At 44.7% G+C, this 12,749-nt stretch overlaps 1 protein-coding gene across 3 annotated transcripts in view; it reads left to right on the forward strand.

Moving 5' to 3' along the window:
* Positions 1–12,749, forward strand: part of CLUH (clustered mitochondria homolog) — a 92,144-nt gene that overhangs the window by 56,642 nt on the left and 22,753 nt on the right. For all 3 annotated transcript variants that reach the window (XM_056558454.1, XM_056558453.1, XM_056558452.1), the window contains exons 15-19: positions 2,397–2,459; positions 3,092–3,336; positions 3,446–3,530; positions 10,414–10,567; positions 12,560–12,699. In XM_056558454.1, the coding sequence (XP_056414429.1) occupies positions 2,397–2,459; positions 3,092–3,336; positions 3,446–3,530; positions 10,414–10,567; positions 12,560–12,699 (687 nt within the window). The remainder of the gene's footprint in view (positions 1–2,396; positions 2,460–3,091; positions 3,337–3,445; positions 3,531–10,413; positions 10,568–12,559; positions 12,700–12,749) is intronic.

The following is a 12,749-nucleotide window of genomic DNA, read 5'->3' on the forward strand; positions in this document are numbered from 1 at the left end:
ATACTTTATTATATTGTCTGTGCACTATTACTGTATACAATGTTTAATATTGGGTTTTCTGTTTCTGACTTCATGCACTTTATAATAATTTGTCATACTGGTGATGATTTGCTATTGTGCACGTTTATAGGGGAAGTGCAGTAGGTGTCACATTATTTCAACCACTCTGTTATATTTTTGTTTTCAAGTGATTTAAATTCTGTGTATTCCATGTTTTTCAGTGTAGCTTATTGATGATTGCACATTTTAAGTGGTGGTCAGGTTCTATAATTGCCAATCTTTCCCTTACCTTGGTGGTGGCCATAGTTCTTCATAAGTTTACCACACATACAGCTTTGTTGGTGTAGGTAACCAATCTACCGTATATACTTGAGTATAAGCTGACCCCAATATAAGCCGAGGCCCCTAAATTCACCCCGAAAACCCAGGAAAAGTTATTGACTCGACTATAAGCCTAGGGTGGGAAATACATCATCCCCCGCCACCCCCCCCCCCCGGTCATCATCCAGACCCCCGTCATTAACACCCCCGTCATCATCACCCTTTCATCATCCAGACCCATCATCATCCCCCCCCCCCCCTTCATCATCATCGCCTGTCAATCCCTTCAATCAGTGGTCTTCAACCTGCAGACCTCCAGATGTTGCAAAACTACAACTCCCAGCATACCCGGACAGCCATCGTCATGCTGGGAGTTGTAGTTTTGAAACATCTGGAGGTCCGCAAGTTAAAGACCACTGCCGGGCCTTCGTCATCATCCAGACCCTCCTGCTTTAGTTTTCTACTCACCTCCCCTCGGTGGAAAGGAAGGGTGAGCTGGTCTGGGCCATCTATGCTGCAGGGACTGTCTGGTGGTGAGGGTTAGTCGCTCCGGGCTGTCCATCTTCACCGGGAGGCCCTCATCTCCGCTCCGGCCTGGTCCCGGACTAGTGACGTTGCCTTGACGACGATGCACAGGGACGTTCATGCGCAGGGACATCGTCGTCAAGGCAACTTCACTAGTCCGGGGCCGGCCCGGAGCGGAGAAGAGGGCCTCCCGGTGAAGATGGACAGCCCGGAAAGACTATCCCTCCCCACCGGACGGTCCCTGCAGCATAGATGGCCCAGACCAGCTCACCCTTCCTTCCCACCGAGGGGAGGTGAATAGAAAACTAAAGGGGGGGAGGGGGGGGGTCTGGATGATGACGAAGGCCCGGCAGTGGTCTTCAACCGGCATGCTGGGAGTTGTGGTTTTGCAACATTTGGAGGTCCGCAGCTTGAAGACCACTGAGAAGGGATTGACAGGCGGAGAGTTCACTCGAGTATAAGCAGAGTGATTATACTCTTATACTCGAGTATATGAGTATATATAGTATGTTTCACAACTGAAACGTGATCAACCTTTCTATTATAAGTTATATACAGTTTTATCTGGTATACCTTGGGGGGTGTAGGGTAGTTGGGATGTTGTAGTAGATAAGGGGTTAATGTTAACCCTATAGTTCGTGACGCCAGGCTGAGGGCTAGTATGCTGAGGTAATTCTCCGGCCTTTCGCCGCCCTTCCCAGAAACGATAGGTGCATGTAATAAAATGACTGAAGGTCCACAAGGTACTTGAACTTGAACAAACTTTACTTAAGTGCTTGCAGTACATCCAATGAACAATGACAGTCTCAGGCAAACAGTCTCTATATATCTCAATGACTGACAATTGTTGCGGACCTTGAATGATATTAAAAGTCTCTGAATTTAGAGGAGTTATTGCAGATCCGTCCGGATTTAGGGGATAGAGAAGGTCCGGTGATCCTGCAGAGTGCGTGGGGATTGATACACCCAGAAAAGTTATTGGCAGTCGCCGCAAAGTTCAGGCCTAGACTCACTGATCTCAGCAGCGCAGATGCTTCTTGCTTGCTTGCACAGGAACAAGAGAGCGAGAACACGGCCACCGCTCCCTTAAATGGGCAGGGGGCGGGCTAATCTGATTGGTCCGAACATCCGTCATTCACTGTTACACAGTGTGATTGGATTGACTACGTCACAGGGACCTCCAAAGGTCCTCAAGCAGAAATACCATAGAGTTCACCTGACCACGTGACCAGCAGGTCCTGCTACGCTATGGGCAGGTAATTAACTATTTATTTACATTTATACAATCTTATACATCCAAATCCTAAGTGGTTACTGGACAATTACCAACTGGATGGGAGGTGACTAGGGGTGAACTAGACAATTGGGACCTCGACGTCCTAGGGACTCTGGCTATGGGGACCCACAATAATAGGTACCGGATAGGATACGGTACCGGGATACCACATTTACATTTTAAACATTTTTTATATTTTAACTTAGCCATGCAACCAAGTTATTGAGGTTTGCAACTCAAGTCTAAAGCTCTTGTTGTCTCTTAAATTTTATAGAAAATACTTATTAGTGAAGTGATCACCCGGTCTGCAAAGCACATCTTTAAGACCTACCTGCAGGTAAGACATGAATACGTTTTCTTGTATACTACTTATCCTACGTACAATGTGACCATACTGAAAAAAGTTAGAACCGTACAAAGGTACAGTAGGGCCCTATACACTGCTATGGGTGCTTTATACCTTGTGTAAATCTCTGAGGTTGTACCAAACTGAATTATGTCTGTATGCTTGAGCAGTCTGAGAGCCCCAAACTTTTAGACCACTTCTGGTATGTCAGGAGAAATAAACGTGGGGGTCTGGCAACTAAGATCCCCACCAGTTGCTAAAATGGACAGAAGTGTTCATTTAAGCGCTGTGTGTAAGTGAAAGTCTTCCTGAGGAACGTCAAGCCGAAATTAAGGGACACAGTGCTCAGTAGAGGACTTCAGTCCTTTCGATCTAGCAATTGGTGGGGGGGTCTCTGTATGTCAGAAGTTGTCTCAAAGTTTAGGTACACTTAAAATGTATTTAAAGCCTAAATGTGTCTTTTACAAATACTTAAATGTCAGTGTTTCCTTCTCTAAATATGCAAGAATAATCTTTTGTAAAGTCGGTCAGGTAACAAGAAGGCTGTAATGTCTGCTTTGTACATGCCTATTTTGGGTACTGGAAGCATCTATGTTCTACACCTTTTTATTTCTTCCCTCCAGGGAGTAGAGCTGTCTGGTCTATCTGCTGCCATTAGCCATTTCCTGAACTGCTTCCTCAGCTCCTTCCCCAACTCGGTTGCTCACCTTCCCGCAGATGAGCTGGTCTCCAAGAAAAAAAACAAGAAGCGTAAAAACCGAAACCTCAGCAGTGCTGATAACACAGCCTGGGCCAGCGTTACCCCTCAGGAGCTGTGGAAGAACATCTGCTCTGAAGCCAAAGCCTATTTTGACTACAGTCTTGAATGGTGAGTGAGGACAAAAATATTTGCTCATTATCTATATTACTAGGAAACCTAAACAACCGAAAAGCAATCTATCATTCCACAGTAGTAATACATAGATTCTCTTTTCTAGTGAAAATGTGGACCAGGCTGTGGAGATGTACAACCTCCAGAAGATTAGCCTTCTCAGAGAAATTTGTATTAAAGTTGGCATCCAGGTACAGCTTTGCCCATACTTCAATGCTCTCTGTTTCTAGCTCAATTTGCTTGAATTTGAATGCAAGTACCTTGTAAAGTTTTCATGGGTGCACAGGGACTAGGTGGCTATCTTTGCTGCCTTATATCATTTGGTCCCTGGGTTTATATCTGACCAAGAGCTGAGACCTCTTTGTGGAATTTGTATGTTCTCTGGGGGGGTTTCTCCAAAACTACCAAAAAACATATACAATAAAACATATAACTGACTGCAAAAATTGGCCCTGGTGTGTGTCTGTCTTTAGATGGCCATACACTTTATGGGCTACAATTTTTAAATATTTTTTTCCCTGCTCCACATAGATATCACTTTTCCATTCTGACATGGTGCTCCACCCTGCTGCTAAATGCCTTGTTCATCATCTTATTGCTCCTGCATTGTTGGGAGAAGTTGCTCTTGGAGGATGTTTAGATACCCACAAGTGCCAGCACTGTTTCTTAAAGAGGATTAGAGGGGTACTCCGGTGGAAAACAATTATTATTTTTTTTAATCAACTGGTGCCATAAAGTTATACAGATTTGTAAATTACTTAAGCCTTCCAGTACTTATCAGCTGCTGTATACTTTGAATTTCTTTTCTGTCTGACCACAGTGCTCTTTGCTGACACCTCTGTCCATGTCAGGAACTGTCCAGAACAGGAGAGGCTTGCCATGGGGATTTGCTCCTGCTCAGGACAGTTCCTGACATGGACAGAGGAGTCAGCAGAGAGCACTGTGGTCAGACTGAAAAGAACAATACAATTTCCTCTGGAGCATACAGCAACTGATAAGTACTGGAAGTATTAATATTTTTTAATATAAGTAATTTACAAATTTAACTTTCTGGCACCAATTGATTAAAGATTAAAAAAAAATATTGTTTTACACTGGAGTACCCTTTTAAGCTTTGGGATCAGTTCAACACCAGGAATGGCAGCAGGCAGTTAGAACATCTGCATGCACAGTAAGATGAAGACTTTTGGAGGTGCCTGGTGTCAAGAAGAGCAGCTAAGCCATCAAGGACAGTCTAACAATCTGCAGGAAGCACAGGGACTGGACTGGGTTTTGTTTGTTTGGGACAGCTGAAAGAATGATTGTCTAGAGAAGAAAAGGTGACTGCCACCCCGTGTACTGTGTCAAGCCAACAGTAAGACATCCTGAGTGTGTGGGATTACTTTTCATCCAAAAAAGTGGGCTTACAGTTTAGAATTAAAAAGTGGATGGGGAGCTGCACACAATAAATGTATAGTTTAACTGGGCCGAGGTGCTAAAATACACTTTACCCGTAGTACCAAAAGAAACTAGTAACAAAATTGAGAAATTCAGACCTCTAGGCACAGTAAGTATTTTGTGCTAGTGTGTATAGAAAAAATTAGATGGGAGATGTGGCTGGTATCTAAATTATAATGGCTGACATTTATCATTGCCTTTAGACAGTTTACTTTAGTTTTTGCAGCGGCTCGCTGCGCCGGCACTTCGCCCACTCCTGTTCCCCGGCACTCACATATGCTCGGGGATTGGAGCGGGCGCCATTATGAGCCAGCATCTTTCTTCCCCGGCGGGATTCACGCCCTAGGGAGAGCGCGAATCTCTTCAGCCAATCAGAGGCGCTCCAGTCTAACCCGGCCCCTCTCTTCTGATTGGTCCTGCTGTCCCTGCTTTTCTCACAGCAGCTGCCTGGTGCGGGACATGGATGCTGGTGAGATTACCCTATTTTTTCCAAGTCCGCTGTCCCTCCCTCTAAGCAGGTACCTGGGACCCTGTCACCTACTATACTTGTAAGGGCTGCAACGCAAAATGCCTGGGTCTGCTGAACCCACTTGTTCCGCCTGCACCCCCTGACCCTCCTGGTATTGCTATTCAGGATGCTCTCCCAGACCCAATGGGCTCTGCTGCCCCTCCAATGTGGGTGTCTTCCCTCTCTGTCTATTTCTGACTTGGCGCAGGTCTCCTGTTCCGTGGTGACTGCCTTAGAGAGGTCATCCTTACACCGTTCCCCCAATAGAGCCTCGCTCTCCCTCACCCTATTTTAAACGCTCTCACAAGTGTAATAGGGGCCATTCCTCTGACACATCTCCGGAGTCTTTGTACAGACGTAGGCATGGGCATCGTCCCTCTGCTACGTCTTCCAGCAAATGTCTTTCTTCAAGAAGACGCTCCCCGAGTCGCCGTTCTGAATCTCCAGAACGGCGCGCCAGGTCAGTGTCTCCCTCTTCTAAGGCTGCCTCCACCCGTTCCCACTTCTCTGGTGAACTAGTTGATGAGGCTGCTTCTGTTTCAAGACTCAGAAGACCACGCAGACATGACCGATACGGTGGACTCATTGGTTTCGGCCATAAGAGACACCTTTCACCTAGAGGACCCAGGAACTTCGGACGCTGTCCCAGAAGTTTCTTTTCATCGTGCCCGTCCGGCACACAAGATGTTCAGCTCCCATGCTGAATTTGAAGCCTTGCTAGAGTCTCCCTGGGGGCACCCTGACAAGAGGTTTCAAGAAACAAAGAAGGCTCAAGCGAGTTATCCCTTTGCTAAGGACCTCATTGCCTGGTGGTCCTCGCCTCCTACGGTGGACCCACCAGTCTCCCGTCTATCTAAGACTACTACCCTACCTTTGCCCGATGCTGCATCTTTTATGGATCCAACTGACAAAAAGGGGAGACCTAGGCTAAATTTGCCTTTGAGGCTGCGGGTTCATCTCTTCTCCCTGCCTTTGCCTCTGCCTGGGATTACAGGGCCCTTGCGATCTGGGTTTCCCGACTCCGCCAGGTCAATTCTTCTGGAGCTTCCTCGGAAGAACTGGCCGACTTAATTCTCTTGCTTTCTAAAGCGGGAGATTTTCTATGTTCTGCTTCCATACAGTTGGCCCGCTGTGCTGCTTTTGCCACAGGTAACCTTGTGGCTCTCTGTAGATGTACGTGGCTCAAAGCCTGGGATGCGGACGCAGCCTCTAAGAAGTCTCTCACTGAGCTTCCTTTTACTGGTTCTCAGCTTTTTAGTAAGCGCCTAGATGAGATCATCTCTGAAGCCACGGGAGGGAAGAGTTCCTTATTACCTCAAAATAAGGCCTGTAGAACTACCTCCCGCTGTAAATCTACCTCCTTTCGGACCTTCGGGGTCACAAAGGGGACCAGGCAGGCGCCTTCTCGGGACAAAAAGGCTCCCTTCTTCCAGACTCGCACATCCTGGAATTCGGATAACCGTTTGGGCCGCTTTGCACCAAGGCGGGTACCCGCAAACCCACCTCTACCTGAAGGGACGCCCCCACCCGCGAATTTTTCTCGGGTGAGAGGTAGTCTGTTACTCTTCCGGGATGTCTGGACCTAGCATGTGCAGGACTCCTGGGTCAGGGATGTGGTGTCCAACGGTTAACTGATCGAGTTTGCCTCTCTTCCAAAGGATCGCTTTTTCCTTTCCCGAGCTCCGCGATCTCCCTCTCTGGCTTAGGCCTTCCGGGGTGTGTTTCAGTCCCTCCTCATTCAGGGGGTCATTGTTCCGGTTCCTCTCAGGGAACGCTTTCGGGGTTTTTATTCCAAACTCTTTGTAGTTCCCAAGAAAAGGGGGTCCAGTATGCCCCATCTTGGATCTAAAGCTCCTCAACCGACATCTCCTCTTGCGCCACTTCCACATGGAGTCTATCCGTTCGGTTGTGGCAACCATTGATCAGGGGGAGATTCTTTCCTCAGTGGACATCAGGGACGCCTACCTCCATGTTCCGAATTTTCCGGGACATCAGCGGTTCCTCCACTTTGCTGTCCCGGAGGGACATTTTCAGTTTGTGGCTCTCCCCTTCGGCCTAGCCACAGCTCCGAGGGTGTTCTCCAAGGTCCTTGCGCCGGTGATCGGTCTGCTACGGACAAGGGGGGTCTCAGTGATCCCTTACTTGGACGACCTTCTGATCAAGGCTCCGTCTAAGGACCAGAATCTAGAGTCTCACCCTCACTCTTCAGGCCCTGTCTCGCTTCGGTTGGTTGGTCAATCGGGACAAGTCCAACCTATCCCCCACTCAGTCCCTGGTTTTTCTAGGACTTCGATTAGACACCTGGTCCGCCCCGGTTCACCTTCCGCCGGACAAGCGGTTGACCCTTTTGTCGGGGGTTCGTATACTCAGGAACCCCTCCCCAGTATCCATTCGGTTTTGCATGGAAGTCTTGGGTCGGGTTGTGGCGGCCATGGAGGCCGTTCCCTTCGCTCAATTTCATTTTCGACTCCTTCAACTTGCAATTCTATCCCGGTGGGACAGGTCCCCATTGTCCCTCGATCGCATGATCGTACTTCCTCTGTCATCTCGTCGCTCCCTTCTGTGGTGGCTCCACTGAGGCATTAGCCTCTAACCCTTGACAAAGGTGATTTATCACCGAAACGTCGGGTGGGCTGGTAGTTACGTTTTAAACAGTGGATGGATATATAAGAGCAAGGAGCACAAAGAGTACTCTGTGCTAAAACAATAGGAAGATTGGCAAGGAGAAGTTATACACTAAAAAGCTCTATGCATACAGAGAGGAGTAATTCGTAGCTCCCTAAGAATAATACCCTCCACTGATAATGTTAACATTTGTGAAAAGGGGTAATATTTTAACAAGATAATAATAATGATTTGTTTTTAAAAGGGGTTCTAGTGAAGGGTTATTTCCCCGCGAGGGGGTAACCCCTCAAAGGTTGTTGAATTTATGGTTTACCCTGTAACCTCCAGGGACATTTTTTGTGGATATAATGTAGGGAATGACCGATATCAATTTTTTTTTAGGGCCGATACCGATAATCTGTGGAGGTTTGGGCCGATAGGCTATTTATTCCCGACCACCCAGCGACACCGCTGCAGATCATTGATTTAAAGCGGGCGCTTTAAATCAATGAACTTTTGCGGTGCCAGAGACTGCTTCTCTCCCCCTGCCTGTCCTGGGGTCCTCCTGAGTCCTACCAGGACTGGTTCGGGGTGGGGTTGGTCAGTGCGGGGGGCGGGGCATTATCAGATTATCAGCAAGGTAACTGACGATATCGATAACGTCCAAAATCGTGAATATCGGCCGATAATATCGGCCAAACCGATAATCGGTCAATTCCTAGTCTAATGTATAAGGAATGATTATGATGAATTATAGCATTGTGCAGATTGGCATGGGTTCTGGTGCTCAGTGCACCTGACCTGGTAGAAATACCTGCAGTCTTCTTAGGTGTTTGTTCCGTCTTTGTTGTGGATATCCTGGCACATAGGTCTATGGTGGTAGGTGGCTCGGAGCTGCGTTAGGCCCTGGATGGATGAGTTGACAGCAGCCGGCATGTGGGATCGCGGGAGCGGGGATATGCAGATCACTCGCTGCGGATGCTTCCTCGTGCTGTGGCAGCTACTCAGTGAATGGTGGTCCGCTGAGCAGGGGACTCCTGCGCTTGAGAATGGAGAATCAATCCTTGTCAAGAGTTAGAAACAGCAAAGTGGATTGTTGGGTGATAGTTAACAGCCAGACACGTTTCAGGGAGAACCCCCTTTTTCAATGGCAAAAGTTTCCAAAAATTTTACAATTGATTCTAACTTTTTCCTTGTCAAAGACTTTTTATGTTGCAATATGCTGTACTGCTTTTAACCTATATATATCATTATCTCTGTAGTAAGGGCCCTGCTCAGAGACTGAATTTTATTACCGACTATATTGGCAATATATCTGAATAAAGCACATTATATTTAGATACCAGCCACATCTCATTTTTCACACACACTAGCACAAAATGCTAACTTTGCCTATGTCTGAATTTCCCAATTTTATTACGGGCTTACAGTTTTGCCTAAGAACACTGCCATGAATAAATATTGGTATCTAAACATCCTCCAATAGCAACTTCAACGATTTAAGGGCAATTTGAGATGGTGAACCATTCTTTTTTTTCAGCAGGATAAAGCACAATATCACAAGGCAAAAGTGATAAGTGGCTCGGAGAACAAAGCTCCTGTCTCAATTCCATTGAGAACCTGTGGCCAATCCTTAAAGGGGTACTCCGGTGGAAAACATTTTTATTTTTTTACTTTTTTTTAAATCAACTGGTTCCAGAATGTTAAACAGATTTGTAAATGACTTCTATTTAAAAATCTTAATCCTTCCAGTACTTATCAGCTGCTGTATAATACAGAGGAAGTTATTTTCTTACATTTTTTTTCTTTGTCCATGTCAGGAACTGTCCAGAGCAGGAACAATTCCCCATAGCAAACCTCTTCTGCTCTGGACAGTTCCTGATATGCACAGAGGGGTCAGCAGAAAGCACTGTGGTCAGACAGAAAAGAAATTCAAAAAGAAAAGAACTTCCTCTGTATTATACAGCAGCTGATATTACTCGGTCACATGTTACTTATATATCCACTAAAAATATAGGATAGTTAATTTAACCCTAACCTACCCTTGCATTTAAGTCCAATGCAAATCTAAGGGAAATGTATGTTCCAGCACTTTAGTACGGCTGGAGATATTTCGATAATATTTTTGGTCACATTTTATTTATATGTCAAATAAAAATATATATAATAGTTAAATTAACCCCTAACCTACACCAATATATGAAGGATGGGGTTTTTGTTTAAAGTCCCCTGCAAGTATATAGGACTTCTGGTAACTTACACCATAAGCTCCGTTCTGCATCTCCTGGTGAATGTGTCAGTCCAGCTGGCAAGCCACACCCTCCCCACATACCATGCCCCATCTTGCAAAGACACGCCCTCCCTTTAAGCCACACCCCTTTTATTTTCAGCTTACAATATCTTCATCACAACTCAGCCCCACCTGAGGATGGAATATGGGGTTGGGATATGAGGAAAAAACGAGCAATGCCGGTACTCACGTATAACAACGTAAAGCAAAATCTTATTTTCTCTCTCAATTTCAGGTTCTGCTTAAAGAATACAACTTTGATAACAGGCATAAGCCCACCTTTACTGAAGAGGATATTTTGAACATTTTCCCTGTGGTGAAACATGTTAATCCCAAAGCATCTGATGCTTTTCATTTTTTCCAAAGTGGACAAGCTAAAGTACAACAGGGTGAGTAGGGTCTGTGGTCAGGATTTGTGTGGACCTGTGACATTTTGAATAGACTCTTACATAGTTGTAAATTAGTTTGAGCGGTAATATTTAACCGCTTAAGGACGCAGGGCATACCTGTAAGCCCTGCGCCCGCTCCCCTTCTATGACGCGGTCTCAGAAGCTGACCCGTATCATATCAGTGTGGTCCCATGTCTAATGCCGGACATCACCGATTGCGGTGATGCCTAGCATTAACCTCTTAGACCCCTTAGATCAAAGTTGATTGAGGCATCTAAAATAAAAAATTCCTGGTAGCTTAACGGAGCTCATTGGGACCACCGCGGTAAAACCTCAGTGCCCCGATCAGATGAGAGGACAGTGGGATGGCCCTTACCTGCCTCCTCGATGTCAATCGAGCACCAATAACACTGGTCAATGCTTTTCAATGGCATAGCATTGAACAGTGTATGCCAAGGATTGCATGTAATAGTCCCCTATGGGACTAAAAAAAGTTAATAAATGTGAATAAACCCCTTCCCTAATAAAAGTTTGAATCACCCCCCTTTTCCCATAAAAAAATGTAAATAAACATATGTGGTGTTGCCGCATGCATAAATGTCCGAGCTATAAAAATGTTACCTTAATTAAACTGCATGGTCAATGGCGTACACGTATTCAAAGTCCAAAATTTTGTATTTTTGGTCATTTTGTACACCCCCAAAAAAGTGTATAAAAAGATTAAAAAGTCCTATCAAACAAATTATGGTATCGATAAAAAAAAATACAGATCACGCCGCAAAAAATTAACCCTCACACATCCCCGTATAAGGAAAAATAAAAGTTATAGGGGTCAGAAGAGGACAATTTTAAATGTACTAATTTCCATGCACAAATTTATACTTTTTAACAGAAGTAAAATCAAATCAAACCTGTATAAGTAGGGTATCATTTTAATCATCTGGACCTACAGAAAAAAGATACGGTGTCATTTTTACTGAAAAATGCTCTGCATAGAAACGGAAGATGCTAAAAATTACAAAATGGCTTTTTTATTTTTTTTATTTTGCCCCACAAATTCTTTTGGGGGGTTTTGCCATAGATTTTCTGGTGAAATTAATGATGTCATTACAAAGTAAAATTGGTAGCGCATAAAACAAGCCCTCATATAGGTCTGTTGGTGGAAAAACCCAGGGTCTTTAAATATTTAATATTAAAAGCAGACAGAAATTATTTTTTTCTCTTACTTGTCTAATAGGTGACTAGAGTAAAGCAAATCTACATGAAAAATCACCAAACCCAAATTTAATGATTTGGCCATTGATTTATTTAGCCTTGTCCAAGTTATTCCAGTTTCCAAGTGTTCAGATTTTCTGAAGATGTCTGGAAAGAGATTCTGGACTGTCTTCTTCCAGACTATTTTTCAGAATCTGAACACTTTGAAAGCAAAACAACTTTTCTGGCACTTAAAAAGAATTTTATATAATTCTGGAGTCATGGAAAAATAGAAAGAAAAAATATATACTTACCTACCCCCGGTCCCACAGCAGCTCCCATTCTTCTGCTTCCGGTGACCTGCGGCTTGTCTCTTAAGCCTGTTTCTGAGACAAGTGCTCAAAGCAGTTCCTGCCTGCTTAGCCAATCACTGGCCATGGTGGAGTCTTGGCGAGTGATTGGCTGAGCAGGAAGGTCCTGCTTCGAGCACTTCTCTTAGAAACAGGCTAAAGAGATGAGAAGCAGGGGACTTGGGGGTAGGTATATATAGTGTTTTGTGAGGTTTACATTTTCCTATTTTCAGTAAACATTGTGTGCGCATATATAGAATTTTTTTTTTTTATCGAATCCATAGCCGATTCATTATATTCTAGTTAAGTGACTCTTACTGTAGATTTGCTCAACTCTATTGACACTTTTATACCACCTAATACAATTCATAATTTGTAATCTTGTTGCGCTCTTAAGAAATATCTGAATAAAAACAATTTTGTTCTCTTTACCATCAAATATTCTTAGGTTTCCTTAAGGAAGGATGTGAACTTATCAACGAAGCCTTAAATTTGTTCAATAATGTATATGGCGCTATGCATGTTGAGATCTGTGCATGCCTACGACTACTTGCTCGCCTAAATTACATCATGGGTGACTACTCAGAGGTAAGTTGTTTACAAAAAATATGGAGAAAAACTGTTCCAGGTTAAACCCC

The sequence above is a fragment of the Hyla sarda genome, chromosome 2, assembly GCF_029499605.1.
Source record: "Hyla sarda isolate aHylSar1 chromosome 2, aHylSar1.hap1, whole genome shotgun sequence".
Lineage (NCBI taxonomy): Eukaryota > Metazoa > Chordata > Amphibia > Anura > Hylidae > Hyla > Hyla sarda.